The 11,548-nt window shown below is 43.6% G+C and overlaps 1 protein-coding gene across 1 annotated transcript; it reads right to left on the minus strand.

Moving 5' to 3' along the window:
- Nucleotides 1-151: 151 nt before the first annotated feature.
- On the minus strand, nucleotides 152-11,276 carry LOC106541289 (uncharacterized). Its single transcript, XM_087708079.1, has 2 exons — nucleotides 9,993-11,276; nucleotides 152-1,980 (listed from the first exon to the last, which is right to left on the minus strand). Exons 1-2 carry the CDS (start codon nucleotides 11,112-11,114, stop codon nucleotides 370-372), a joined length of 2,733 nt encoding a protein of 910 aa, XP_087564205.1. The 5' UTR covers nucleotides 11,115-11,276; the 3' UTR covers nucleotides 152-369.
- Nucleotides 11,277-11,548: the final 272 nt, after the last annotated feature.

Raw genomic sequence — 11,548 nt, forward strand, 5'->3', positions numbered from 1 at the left:
TGGGTGTAGTTAAGCCAGGTAACTTCACTTAACAACCATTGCAACATGCAACCATAATTGGCAGGCCTTATCAGACTTTTATCTTGAGGACTATTTCTTTGCTGGTAAGGCTCAAAAGCTGGAGGACACATCAAGGTAGAAGTTGAAATAATAGACGTGGGAATTCTTTAATCGATATACAAAAAACACCATCCAAAAGTCTTTTTTGAAGCATTCCACCTTTTTTGCAAAAGGAAATATCCAGAAACTGCTGCTGACAAACAGACAGGTAATTAGCTGTTTTTTCATTTTTCTTTTCTCTCCACCTACAAGTTTAATCTTGAGACATATTGTATTTGTGTAAAAACAATCAGGCCAGAATTAAAATAGTTAATTTTGCAATGGGGGAATCCCATTTATATGGGTACTCTGGTGTTTCACCAGGCTGGAATACTGACTGAAACTTTTTTCACAATCAGGACATTCAAAGGGTTGCTCCCACGTGTGAGTCCTCTGGTGTTTTACCAGGCTGGATTTCTGATTAAAACTTTTCCCACAGACAGTACATTCAAAGGGCTTCTCTCCTGTGTGAGTCCTCTGGTGTATTACAAGGTTGGAATTCTGACAAAAACTTTTCCCACAATAAGGACATCTAAAGGGTTTCTCTCCTGTGTGTATTCTCTGGTGTATCACAAGGTTGGAATTGAGACTAAAACCTTTCCCACATTCAGGGCATTCAAAGGGTTTCCAATTTTTGTGAGTACTCTGATGTATAACCAGGTTGGAATTCTGACTGAAACCTTTCCCACAATCTGGACACTGATACGGCTTCTCACCTGTATGAATTCTCTTGTGTATCACTAGGCTGTAGTTCTGAGTGAAACATTTCCCACAATCTGGACACTGATATGGTTTCTCACCTGTATGAATTCTCTGGTGTATAACCAGGCTGGAATTGTGATTGAATTTTTTTTCACAATCTGTACATTCAAAGGATTTCTCTCCTGTGTGAGTTTTCAAGTGGCTCAAGAACTGGGAATTTCTAATGAAACTTTTCCCACAATCTCGACACTTATATGGTTTCTCTGTGGAGTGAGTCCTCTGATGTATCACCAAGCAGGAATCCTGACTGAAATGTTTTCCACAATCAGGACATTCAAAGGGTTTCTCTCTTGTATGAGTCCTCTGATGTTTCACCAGGCTAGAATTTTGACTGAAACCTTTCCCACAGACAGGACATTCGAAGGGTTTCTCTCCTGTGTGAGTCCTCTGGTGTATCACAAGATTGGAATTCTGAAAAAAACTTTTCCCACACTCAGGACATTCAAAGAGTTTTTCTCTTGTGTGAGTCCGCTGGTGTATCACCAGGCTGGAAATCAGACTAAAACATTTTCCACAGTCAGGACATTCAAAGAGTTTCTCCCTTGTGTGAATCCTCTGGTGTATCACTAGGCTGGATTTCTGACTGAAACTTTTCCTACAATCAGGACACTGATATGGTTTGTCACCTGTGTGAGTCCTCTGGTGTATCACCAGGCTGTAATTCCGAATGAAACATTTCCCACAATGAGGACACTGATATGGTTTCTCGCCTGTGTGAGTCCTCTGGTGTTTCACCAGGCTGGAATTGTCACAGAAACCTTTCTCACAATCTGGGCACTTATATGGTTTCTCACCAGTATGTGTCCTCTGGTGTGTCACCAGGCTGGAATTGTGACTGAAACTTTTCCCACAGTCAGGACATTCAAAGGGTTTCTCACCTGTGTGAGTCCTCTGGTGTATCAGCAGGCTAGAATAGTGACTGAAACTTTTCCCACAATAAGGACATTCAAAGGGTTTCTCTCCTGTGTGAGTCCTCTGGTGTATTACCAGGCTGTAATTCTGAATGAAACATTTTCCACAATGAGGACACTGATAAGGTTTATCACCTGTGTGAGTCCTCTGGTGTTTCATCACAGTAGAATTTTCAAAGAAACTTTTCCCACAATCACAACATTCAATGGGTTATCACCAGGTGGGAATTCTAAACAAAACTTTCCCCACAATCTGGACACTTATAGGGTTTCTTGCCTGAGTGTTCTGGTGTATTACCAGGCTGAGATTGTGATTGAAACCTTTCCCACAATGAGAGCATTTAAAGGGTTTCTCTCCTGTGTGAGTTTTCAGGTTTCTCATGATGTAGGAATTTCTAGTGAAATTTTTCCCATAATCTCAATAGTCATACAGTTTCTCCCTAGTGTGAGTCCTCTAATATATTACCAAGTTGCCATGCTTACTACATTGGGAGCATTTATAGGCTTTCTCCCTTGTGTGGGTTCTTCCATGAACCACGAGAGCTGTTCTGACAGAAGCTTTTGCCAGAGTGTTTGTATGGTTTTCCTCCAGTGTGGATCTTCTCAGGCATAATAAGCTATGATTTGCAATCTGTACTTTTTCCATAAATGGCACATCTATGGAGCTTTTCTACTACTGATATTCTTGAGTGAAAAATATGGATGATTCCTTGTCCCAGAACGAGGCCTGCATCACTGTCTGCTCTACATGGCTTTCCAATTGACCTTTTCCTCTCTCCACTGAGTTACAGATATATCCCTCTTTTTCCGAATGAAAAATAATCTTCCTTGACTTTCACATAATGTATCCTTATCCTTCTACATAACCTACTTTTTCCAGCTCAGAATCTCTTTTGATTTTCTCTCTTTTGTCTATCAGCTGCCGGGGAAGGAGAATTGTATGGTTTTCTGAAGGAAATGGAAAATATTTTGATTTCTGGATCCATTTGCTTTCCTTTTCAACGTTGCTTGTTATTCTCAGTTGTCCGGAGTGCTCTTATTGCCATCCTCTTTGTCTATAAGATACAAAGAAAAATGTTACTTTAATTCTGTATAAAATGGTTGTAGAAGATGTGAAAAAAAGAAAAAGTATACATTACAATAAAAAAGTAAACATGCCACATTGTTAAAATAACCTCTTACATTAATTATGATTCATCTGACACATGGAAGACTATCAGGATCCATGTTCAAATATCTTTTCAATCTTGAAATTCTCTTGTTGAGGTGAGTAAATCACAAATTCTTAGCAGTGCAAAGAAAGAAATCAAACATTTCTGGAAGTGCTGGGGATAGATTATACAATTGTAGATATATGTATATAGAGAGAATTAGAAATACATACACCTATAAAGGCATATATGTAGAAAATGCACCTGTTTTTACAATGCTATCATAACTTTGAATGCTCAGGGAAGAAGTCGCAAGTGAAGGCTACCTATACAAATGAAGATCCCAAGAGGTCTTCAATAGTTGTTTTTTAATAAGTGCTGTATTAAGCACAATTGACCCGTGTTAATAGATGGCTGTGGCACCAATAGGGGAACTCATCAAAATTGCAGACAACACTAAGCTAGCAGGAATAGCCAACACTTCAGAAGATAGGCTTAAGATACAGGAGGATCTTGACAAACTTGAACATTTCAAGTTCAAATTCAATGGTGAAAAAAGTAGGGTTTTACATTTAGGCAAAAGAAACAAAATGCACAGGTACAGTATATGTGGTAATTCGTTCAATGGTAGTAACTGACAGGGACATTGGAGTCCTAGTGGACAACCATTTAAATATGAGGCAGCAGTGTGCAGCAGCTGCCAAAAAAGCCAACACAGTTCTAGGCTGCATTAACAGAGGGATAGAATCACGTGAAGTGTTAATACCACTTTATAATGCTTTGGTAAGGCCACACTTGGAATACTGCATTCAGTTTTGGTCGCAACGATGTAATAAAGATGTTGAAACTCTAGAAAGAGTGCAGAGAAGAGCAACAGAAGATTTGGGCACTGGAGGCTAAAACATACAAAGAAAGGGTATGTCTAGTTAAAGGGTGGGTTACTGCCGGCGTTACTGCTGATTCGCTTCACGCACACTACTTGCTTCTCCCATGCGTGCACCACACATTGTTTGCCTAAGCGCAGTTGCCAGTAAATTGTTTTGCACCAACACAGAACATTATGACTAAAAAACATGCAGGCAATGGCATGAGCGACCGGGGAACTGGTTTGGGGGCGTGGCCAGCCTGCCATCCTTACCGGTTTGGCAGTCCAGTCCCAATTTCACTACCATTTCACCTGAACCAATGCAAACCGGTAGCAACCCACCTCTGGTCTAGTTTAATGAAAAGAAGGACTATGGGAGTGTTCCAATATCTCAGCAGCTTCCACAAAAAAGAGGGAGTCAAGCTATTCTCCAAAGCACCTGAAGGTAGGAGAAAAAGCAATGGGTGGAAACTAATCAAGGAGAGAAGCAACCTAGAACTAAGGAGAAATTTCTGACACTTAGAACAATTAATCAGTGGAACGACTTGTCTCCAGAAGTTGTAAATGCTCCAACACTGGAAGTTTTAAAGAAGAGATTAGACAACCATTTGTTTGAAGTGGTGTAGGGTTTCCTGCCTAACTAGCGGGTTGGGCTAGAACAGTGTTTTTCAACCACTGTGCCGCGGCACACTAGTGTGCCGTGACATAGTGTAAGGTGTGCCGTGGGGAAAACACTTTATATATAGTCAATATAGGCACAGAGTTAAAAATTTTTAACATTTTCTAATGGTGGTGTGCCGCGTGATTTTTTTTCATGAAAAAAGTGTGCCTTTGCACAAAAAGGTTGAAAAACACTGGGTTAGAAGACCTCCAAAGTCCCTTCCAACTCTGTTATTCTATTCCATTCTATTATAACACCTCTCTATTCAATCACAGATGCCAGTACAGTGTAGACACCTTTCTAGGCAAGGAAGGTGCCTATCTATAGCACACCATTTAGCTATAGGAAATAGAAAAACACGGTTGTCCCAACTCCACCCTAAGGTAGGTGTCCCAAACTGTGTGGCTTGGAGCCCAGCTGGGAGCTGAGGGGAACCAGGCCATGTGAGCAGTGGGTGGCACACACACACACATCTGCAGCTCAACTTGCATAAGCAGCGGGCCAGTGTGCTCAGGCACTATTTGCTTTCCTCTTCAATGTTGCTTGTTATTCTCAGTTGTCCAGAGTGTCCTCCTCATTGTGTATAAGATTCAAGAAAAGTGTAACTTATTCTTTATAAAGTGGTTGCCAACGATTTGGAGGGGGCGGGGAAGAAAAAACTTTATATTGTAATGAAAAAGCAAATGCAATAATGCTAGAATAACCTCGTACATTAATTGTGATGCATGGAAGACTACCAATACGCAAGTTCAAATATCCATTCTATCATGAAATTCTCTTGTTGAGTTGGGTCAATCACAAATTCTTACCTGCAAATGTATATATGTGGAAAATCCATGTGTTTTTAGCCTGAACAATCACCCAAAATGGTTACAATAAAACCTTCAGAGTTAATTTTAGAGATGAGGGGGAGGAGGTTTAAGGTTTAAGGTTTATTAAACTTGTATGCCGCCCTATTCCCGGAGGGACTCAGGGCGCCTAACAAACCAAAGGGAAGGGAACAATACAAAAACAAATAAGACAGGAACAAAATTACAGAGAACAAATTAAAAACTCACAGCAGCCATAACAATTCGAGTGGGGCTGGGAACTCATCAGCCCCAGGCTTGCCGGAACAGCCAGGTCTTAACGGATTTGCGGAAAGCCTGAAGGGTGGTTAGGGTCCGGAGATCGTTCCAAAGGGCCGGAGCAGCCACAGAGAAGGCTCTCCTTCGAGTAGTCGATAGTCGACATTGGCCGGCGGATGGAATTCGGAGGAGGCCTAGTCTGTGGGATCTAATAGGTCTTTGGGAGGTAATTGGCAGGAGGCGGTCTCTCAAGTACCCAGGTCCGATACAATGTAGGGCTTTATAAGTGACGACTAGCACCTTGAAGCGTATCTGGAGACCAATAGGCAGCAGTGCAGCTCGCGGAGGATAGGTGTAACATGGGTGAACCGGGGTGCACCCACAATCGCTCGAGCGGCTGCATTCTGGACAAGCTGAAGTCTCCGAATGCTCTTCAAGGGCTGCCCCATGTAGAGCGCATTACAGTAGTCCAGTCTTGAGGTCACAAGGGCGTAAGTGACTGTTCTGAGAGCCTCCCGGTTCAGGTAGGGACGCAATTGATGCACCAGGCGAACCTGGGCAAATGTCCCCCTGGTCACAGCCGACAAATGATGTTCTAAAGTCAGCTGTGGATCCAGGATGATTCCCAAATTGCGAACCTTGTCTGAGGGGCGTATAATTTCACCCCCCAGCCCGAGAGTTGGAAAACAAGGCCAATTAGTGGGAGGGAAAAACACAAGCCACTTGGTCTTGTCAGGATTGAGTGCAAGTTTGTTTACACCAATCCAGACCCTAACAGCCTCCAGGCACTGGGACATCGCGTCCACCGCTTCACTGAGTTGGCACAGGGCGGACAGATACAACTGTGTATCGTCCGCATATTGGTGGTATTTTATCCCGTGCCGCTGAATGATCTCACCCAGTGGCTTCATGTAGATGTTAAACAGGAGGGGGGATAGGACCGAACCCTGCGGCACCCCATACTTAAGGGGCCTAGGGGCCGACCTCTGCCCGCCGACCAACACCAACTGCGACCTGTCTGAGAGGTAGGAGAACCACCGAAGAACGGTGCCTCCCACCCCCACCTCTCATAACTGTCGCAGAAGGATACCATGGTCGATGGTATCGAAGGCCGCTGAGAAGTCAAGGAGCACTAGGACGGAGGCATGACCCCCGTCCCTGGCTCACCAGAGATCATCGGTCAGTGCGACCAAAGCGGTTTCCATGCTGTAGCCAGGCCTGAATCCAGACTGAAAGGAGTCTAGATAATCGGTTTCATCCAAGGACCGCCGGAGCTGAGAGGCCACCACTTTCTCAACAACCTTCCCAACAAAGGGAAGGTTGGAGACTGGATGATAATTACTTAGAATGGCTGGATCCAAAGACGGCTTCTTCAGGAGAGGTCTCACCACCGCTGCCTTTAGGGGGGGTGGGAAGAACCCCTCCCGGAGAGAGGCGGTAACTATCGTCTGGATCCAGCCCCGTGTCACCTCCCTGCTGTTCGCGACCAGCCAGGAGGGACACGGGTCCAGCACACAAGTGGAGGCACTCACTGCTCCCATGGCCTTGTCCACTTCCTCAGGTGTAACAAGTTGAAAATCAATCCATAAATTCCACTCAAGACCCTCCCCCGGTACCTCGGCTGGCTCTGAGCAATTGGAGTCCAGGTCTGCCCGAAGCCGAGCAACTTTATCCGCGAGAAATTGGACAAACTCCTCAGCTCTACCTTGTAAATGGTTGCCCGCATCCCTCCCTTTCAGGAGGGAGCGGGTTATTCTGAATAAGGCGGCTGGGCGCGACTCAACGGATGCAATCAGAGCGGCAAAATATGCTTTTTTTGAAGGAGGCGGCTTTAACTGATGAAATGTTGCCTAATGCAGTGTTTTTCAACCACTGTGCCGCGGCACACTAGTGTGCCGTGACATAGTGTAAGGTGTGCCGTGGGAAAATTATTTTATATATAGTCAATATAGGCACAGAGTTAAATTTTTTTAACATTTTCCAATGGTGGTGTGCCTCGTGATTTTTTTTAGGAAAAAAGTGTGTCTTTGCACAAAAACGGTTGAAAAACACTGGCCTAATGGCTCTGCAAAATTTGACGCACCAGTTAAACAAATCATTGGTTTGTTAAAGGCAACTTCACATTTGTGTGACCTGCAATTTCCTGCCAGTATACCCACTGATTTTGCTTGTCAGAGGATGCCTGGGAAGGTCACAAATGGGATCATGAGTGTGTTGCAACCATCATATCATGGGTGGATTCCAGCTGCTGCTAATGTCGATTTGCTCAGGGATGTGCTACACGCACAAAATTTTTCAAGCACCAAACTGGTAATAATGCCGGCAGGAACCGACTCCTGGTGTGGTGGATCCAAGTGCGAATGCCAAGAATCTTGACAGCAGTGCGGGTTGTAAGAATGACGACAAAAGCACCTTTCTAAGTCAGTCCAGGATTTCATGAGTCCCCAGCTCCAGGAAAGAAAGAGTAGAGTGGATGAGAGCCGGCTTATAAAATCAAGTACCTAGCCATGCAGAGTGTTCTTACAAACATTTGTGAAAGAATGGATCACTCTCAGGAGCTCAGTGAATTCCAGCATGGAACTCTGATAGGATGCCACCTGTGCAACAAATCCAATCATGAAATTTCCTCGCTCCTAAATATTCCAGAGTCAACTGACAGCTGTATTCTAAGAACATGAAAGTGTTTGGAAACGACAGCAACTCAGCCACGAAGTGGTAGGCCACATAAACTCATCCAACATCAGTGTGTGATCTCACAAATGTGCTTCTGGAAGAATGGTCGAAATTTCCCATAAACACACTCCTTAACCTTGTGGACAGCCTTCCCAGAAAACTTGAAGCTGTTATAGCTGCAAAGGGTGGACCGACGTCATATTGAACCCTATGGATTAAGAATGGGATGTCACTTACATTAAGTTCATATGCGAGTAAGGGCAGGTGAGCAAATAGTTTTAGCAATATCGTGTATCTTAACAATTGTACTGTGTTAGAAATCCACTGTATGTTTGGAGATCTTACTACTGAGCAAGAAATGAGAAAAGGGCTCCTGTTACAAATTTGTTATTAAATTTATTATTAAACTTATTCACTGTACAGCTTGCAGTTTGAGGTAACTCTAAGTGTCTTGCCTTACTCTAATGTTCATAGCAACAGTGACATCAGCCATTTTCTTCCTTGTCAAAAGCTATTGCTAACATAATGCATTATTAAAAATGAAATTTTTTCCAATGTTTTTTTTTCTCACAGAACCACCACCAATACAACAAATATGCCAGCATCCTGATGCTGCTATCACCTAGCAGTCATCAAAGGGAAACAAGCAGATACCCTCCTAGAAAACAAGATCACAGCAGGAATTGCTAAGAAACCTGGAGATCCTGTGATCCAAGTCACAATCCCTTTTCTCTTCAGCTCAATATTCCTGCAGTTCTTCTCCATCAGGTTCATTTTGCAAGGCAGAACAGCCTTTCCATGTGAAATTTTACACAAATTTTTTTTCACTGGGTTTTGGGCCAACTCCCAGCACACCCGTCACCCATTGCATACTGACCTTTCAGAGATAACCCAGAAGCAGCTGTCATTTTCAGTGCACCCCAAATTCCTTAAGGTGGTCTGCACAGAGTTAGGGTAGAAAAACAGTGCTCCTCGCATGACAGTGACCCAGAAGCAGCCACCATTTTGGCCCCCGAGGCAGGTGTGACAAAATGGCAATCACTTCCACAAGTCCTCCACATGACCCAGGGATGAACCCCAAGCAGTGGGAATAGAAAGTGACTGCTGTTTCCAGGACACAATCATGTGGCCCAGGGATGTGTGACCTGCCCTCCTTCCCTAACATGAGAATCAAAGATCTTTAAAGGTAAGGAGGAGGATGTGAGTCCTGGCGGTACGAGAGTCACGCTTAAGGACTCCAGGGACCCAGTGGAAGTGAAAAAAAGCTTGTGGGGACCCTGTGAGAGAGGGAAAGGCCAGTGGTGGTGGTGGGGGTGTTGTCAAGGGTTAAGGCAGGGGAGGCCTTTGGAAGGCAAGCCTGGGCCTGCGCTATGCCCTCAACACTAAGGTAGCCAATGTTTCACTTATGATCTGCATGTTTGTTTAACAGCTTCATCAGGGAGAGATGGGTGTAGTTAAGCCAGGTAACTTCACTTAACAACCATTGCAACGTGCAACCATAATTGGCAGGCCTTATCAGACTTTTATCTTGAGGACTATTTCTTTGCTGGTAAGGCTCAAAAGCTGGAGGATACATAGACGTGGGAATTCTTTAATCGATATACAAAAACACCATCCAAAAGCCTTTTTTGAAGCATTCCACCATTTCTGCAAAAGGAAATATCCAGAAACTGCTGCTGATAAACACAAACAGGTAATTAGCTGTTTTTCCATTTTTCTTTTCTATTCACCTACAAGTTTAATCTCGAGACATACTGTATTTGAATAAAAACAATCAGGCCAGAATTAAAATAGTTAATTTTGCAATGGGGGAATCCCATTTGTATGGGTACTCTGGTGTTTCGTCAGGCTGGAACACTGACTGAAACCTTTTTCACAATCAGGACATTCAAAGAATTTCTCCCCCATGTGAGTCCTCTGGTGTTTTACCAGGCTGGATTTCTGATTAAAACATTTCCCACAGACTGTACATTCAAAGGGTTTCTCTCCTGTGTGAGTCCTCTGGTGTGTCATCAGGCTGGATTTGTGACTGAAACATTTCCCACACTCAGGACATTCAAAGGGTTTCTCTCCTGTGTGAGTCCTCTGGTGTATCACTAGGTTGGAATTCTGACAAAAACGTTTCCCACAGACAGTACATTCGAAGGGTTTATTTCCTGTGTGAGTCCTCTGGTGTGTCATGAGGTGTGAATTTCTAATGAAACTTTTCCCACAATCGGGACATTCAAAGGGTTTTTCTCCTGTGTGAGTCCTCAGGTGTTTCACAAGGTTGGAATTCTGACAAAAACCTTTTCCACAATAAGTACATCTATAGGGTTTCTCTCCTGTGTGTATTCTCTGGTGTATCACTAGGTTGGAACTCTGACTGAAACTTTTCTCACAATTAGGACATTGGTACGGTTTCTCTCCTGTGTGAATTCTCTGGTGGTTCACCAAGCTGGAATTCTCACTGAAACTTTTCCCACAAACAGGACATTCAAAGAGTTTCTCTCCTGTGTGAGTCCTCTGGTGTATCACTAGGTTGGATTTGTGACTGAAACCTTTCCCACAATCAGGACATTCAAAGGGTTTCTCTCCTGTGTGAGTCCTTTGGTGTATCACCAGGTTGGAATTACGACTGAAACCTTTCCCACAGTCAGTACATTCAAAAGGTTTTTCTCCTGTGTGAGTCCTGTGGTGTTTCACCAGGTCAGAAGTACAATTGAAACATTTCCCACAGTCTGGACACTGATAAGGTTTCTCTCCTGTGTGAGTCCTCTGGTGTATGACCAGGCTGAAAGAGTGACTGAATTTCTTCCCACAGATAGGACATTCAAATGGTTTTTCTCCTGTGTGACTCCTGTGATGTTTTACCAGGCTCGAATTAAGACTGAAACTTTTCCCACAGTCAGGACATTTGAAGGGTTTTTCTCCTGTGTAAGACATCTGGTGTTTCACCAAGTTGCAATTCTGACTGAAACTTTCTACAATCAGAACATTCAAAGGGCTTCTCTCCTGTGTGAGCCCTCTGGTGTCTCAGAAGATGGCAATTTCTAATGAAACTTTTCCAACAGTCAGGACATTTAAAAGATTTCTCCCCTGTGTGTGTTCTCTGGGGTCTTACGAGGTTGGAATGATGACTGAAACTTTTCCCACAATCAGGACACATAAAAATTTTCTCCCCTGTGTGAGTCCTCTGGTGTATCACCAATTTGCCATGCTCAATAAAGCATTTACCACATTTTGAGCAGTTGTATGGCTTCTCTCCTGTGTGGAGCCCCCCATAAACCACAACAGAACTGTTTTAACCAAAGGTTTTTGTCATAGAGTGTTTGTATGGTTTTTCTCCTTTGTGGATCCTCTCATGCATAATCAGCTGT

This window comes from Thamnophis sirtalis, unplaced genomic scaffold (assembly GCF_051295495.1).
Source record: "Thamnophis sirtalis isolate CommonGarterSnake01/CBP01778 unplaced genomic scaffold, rThaSir2_p1.2 scaffold_3, whole genome shotgun sequence".
Lineage (NCBI taxonomy): Eukaryota > Metazoa > Chordata > Lepidosauria > Squamata > Natricidae > Thamnophis > Thamnophis sirtalis.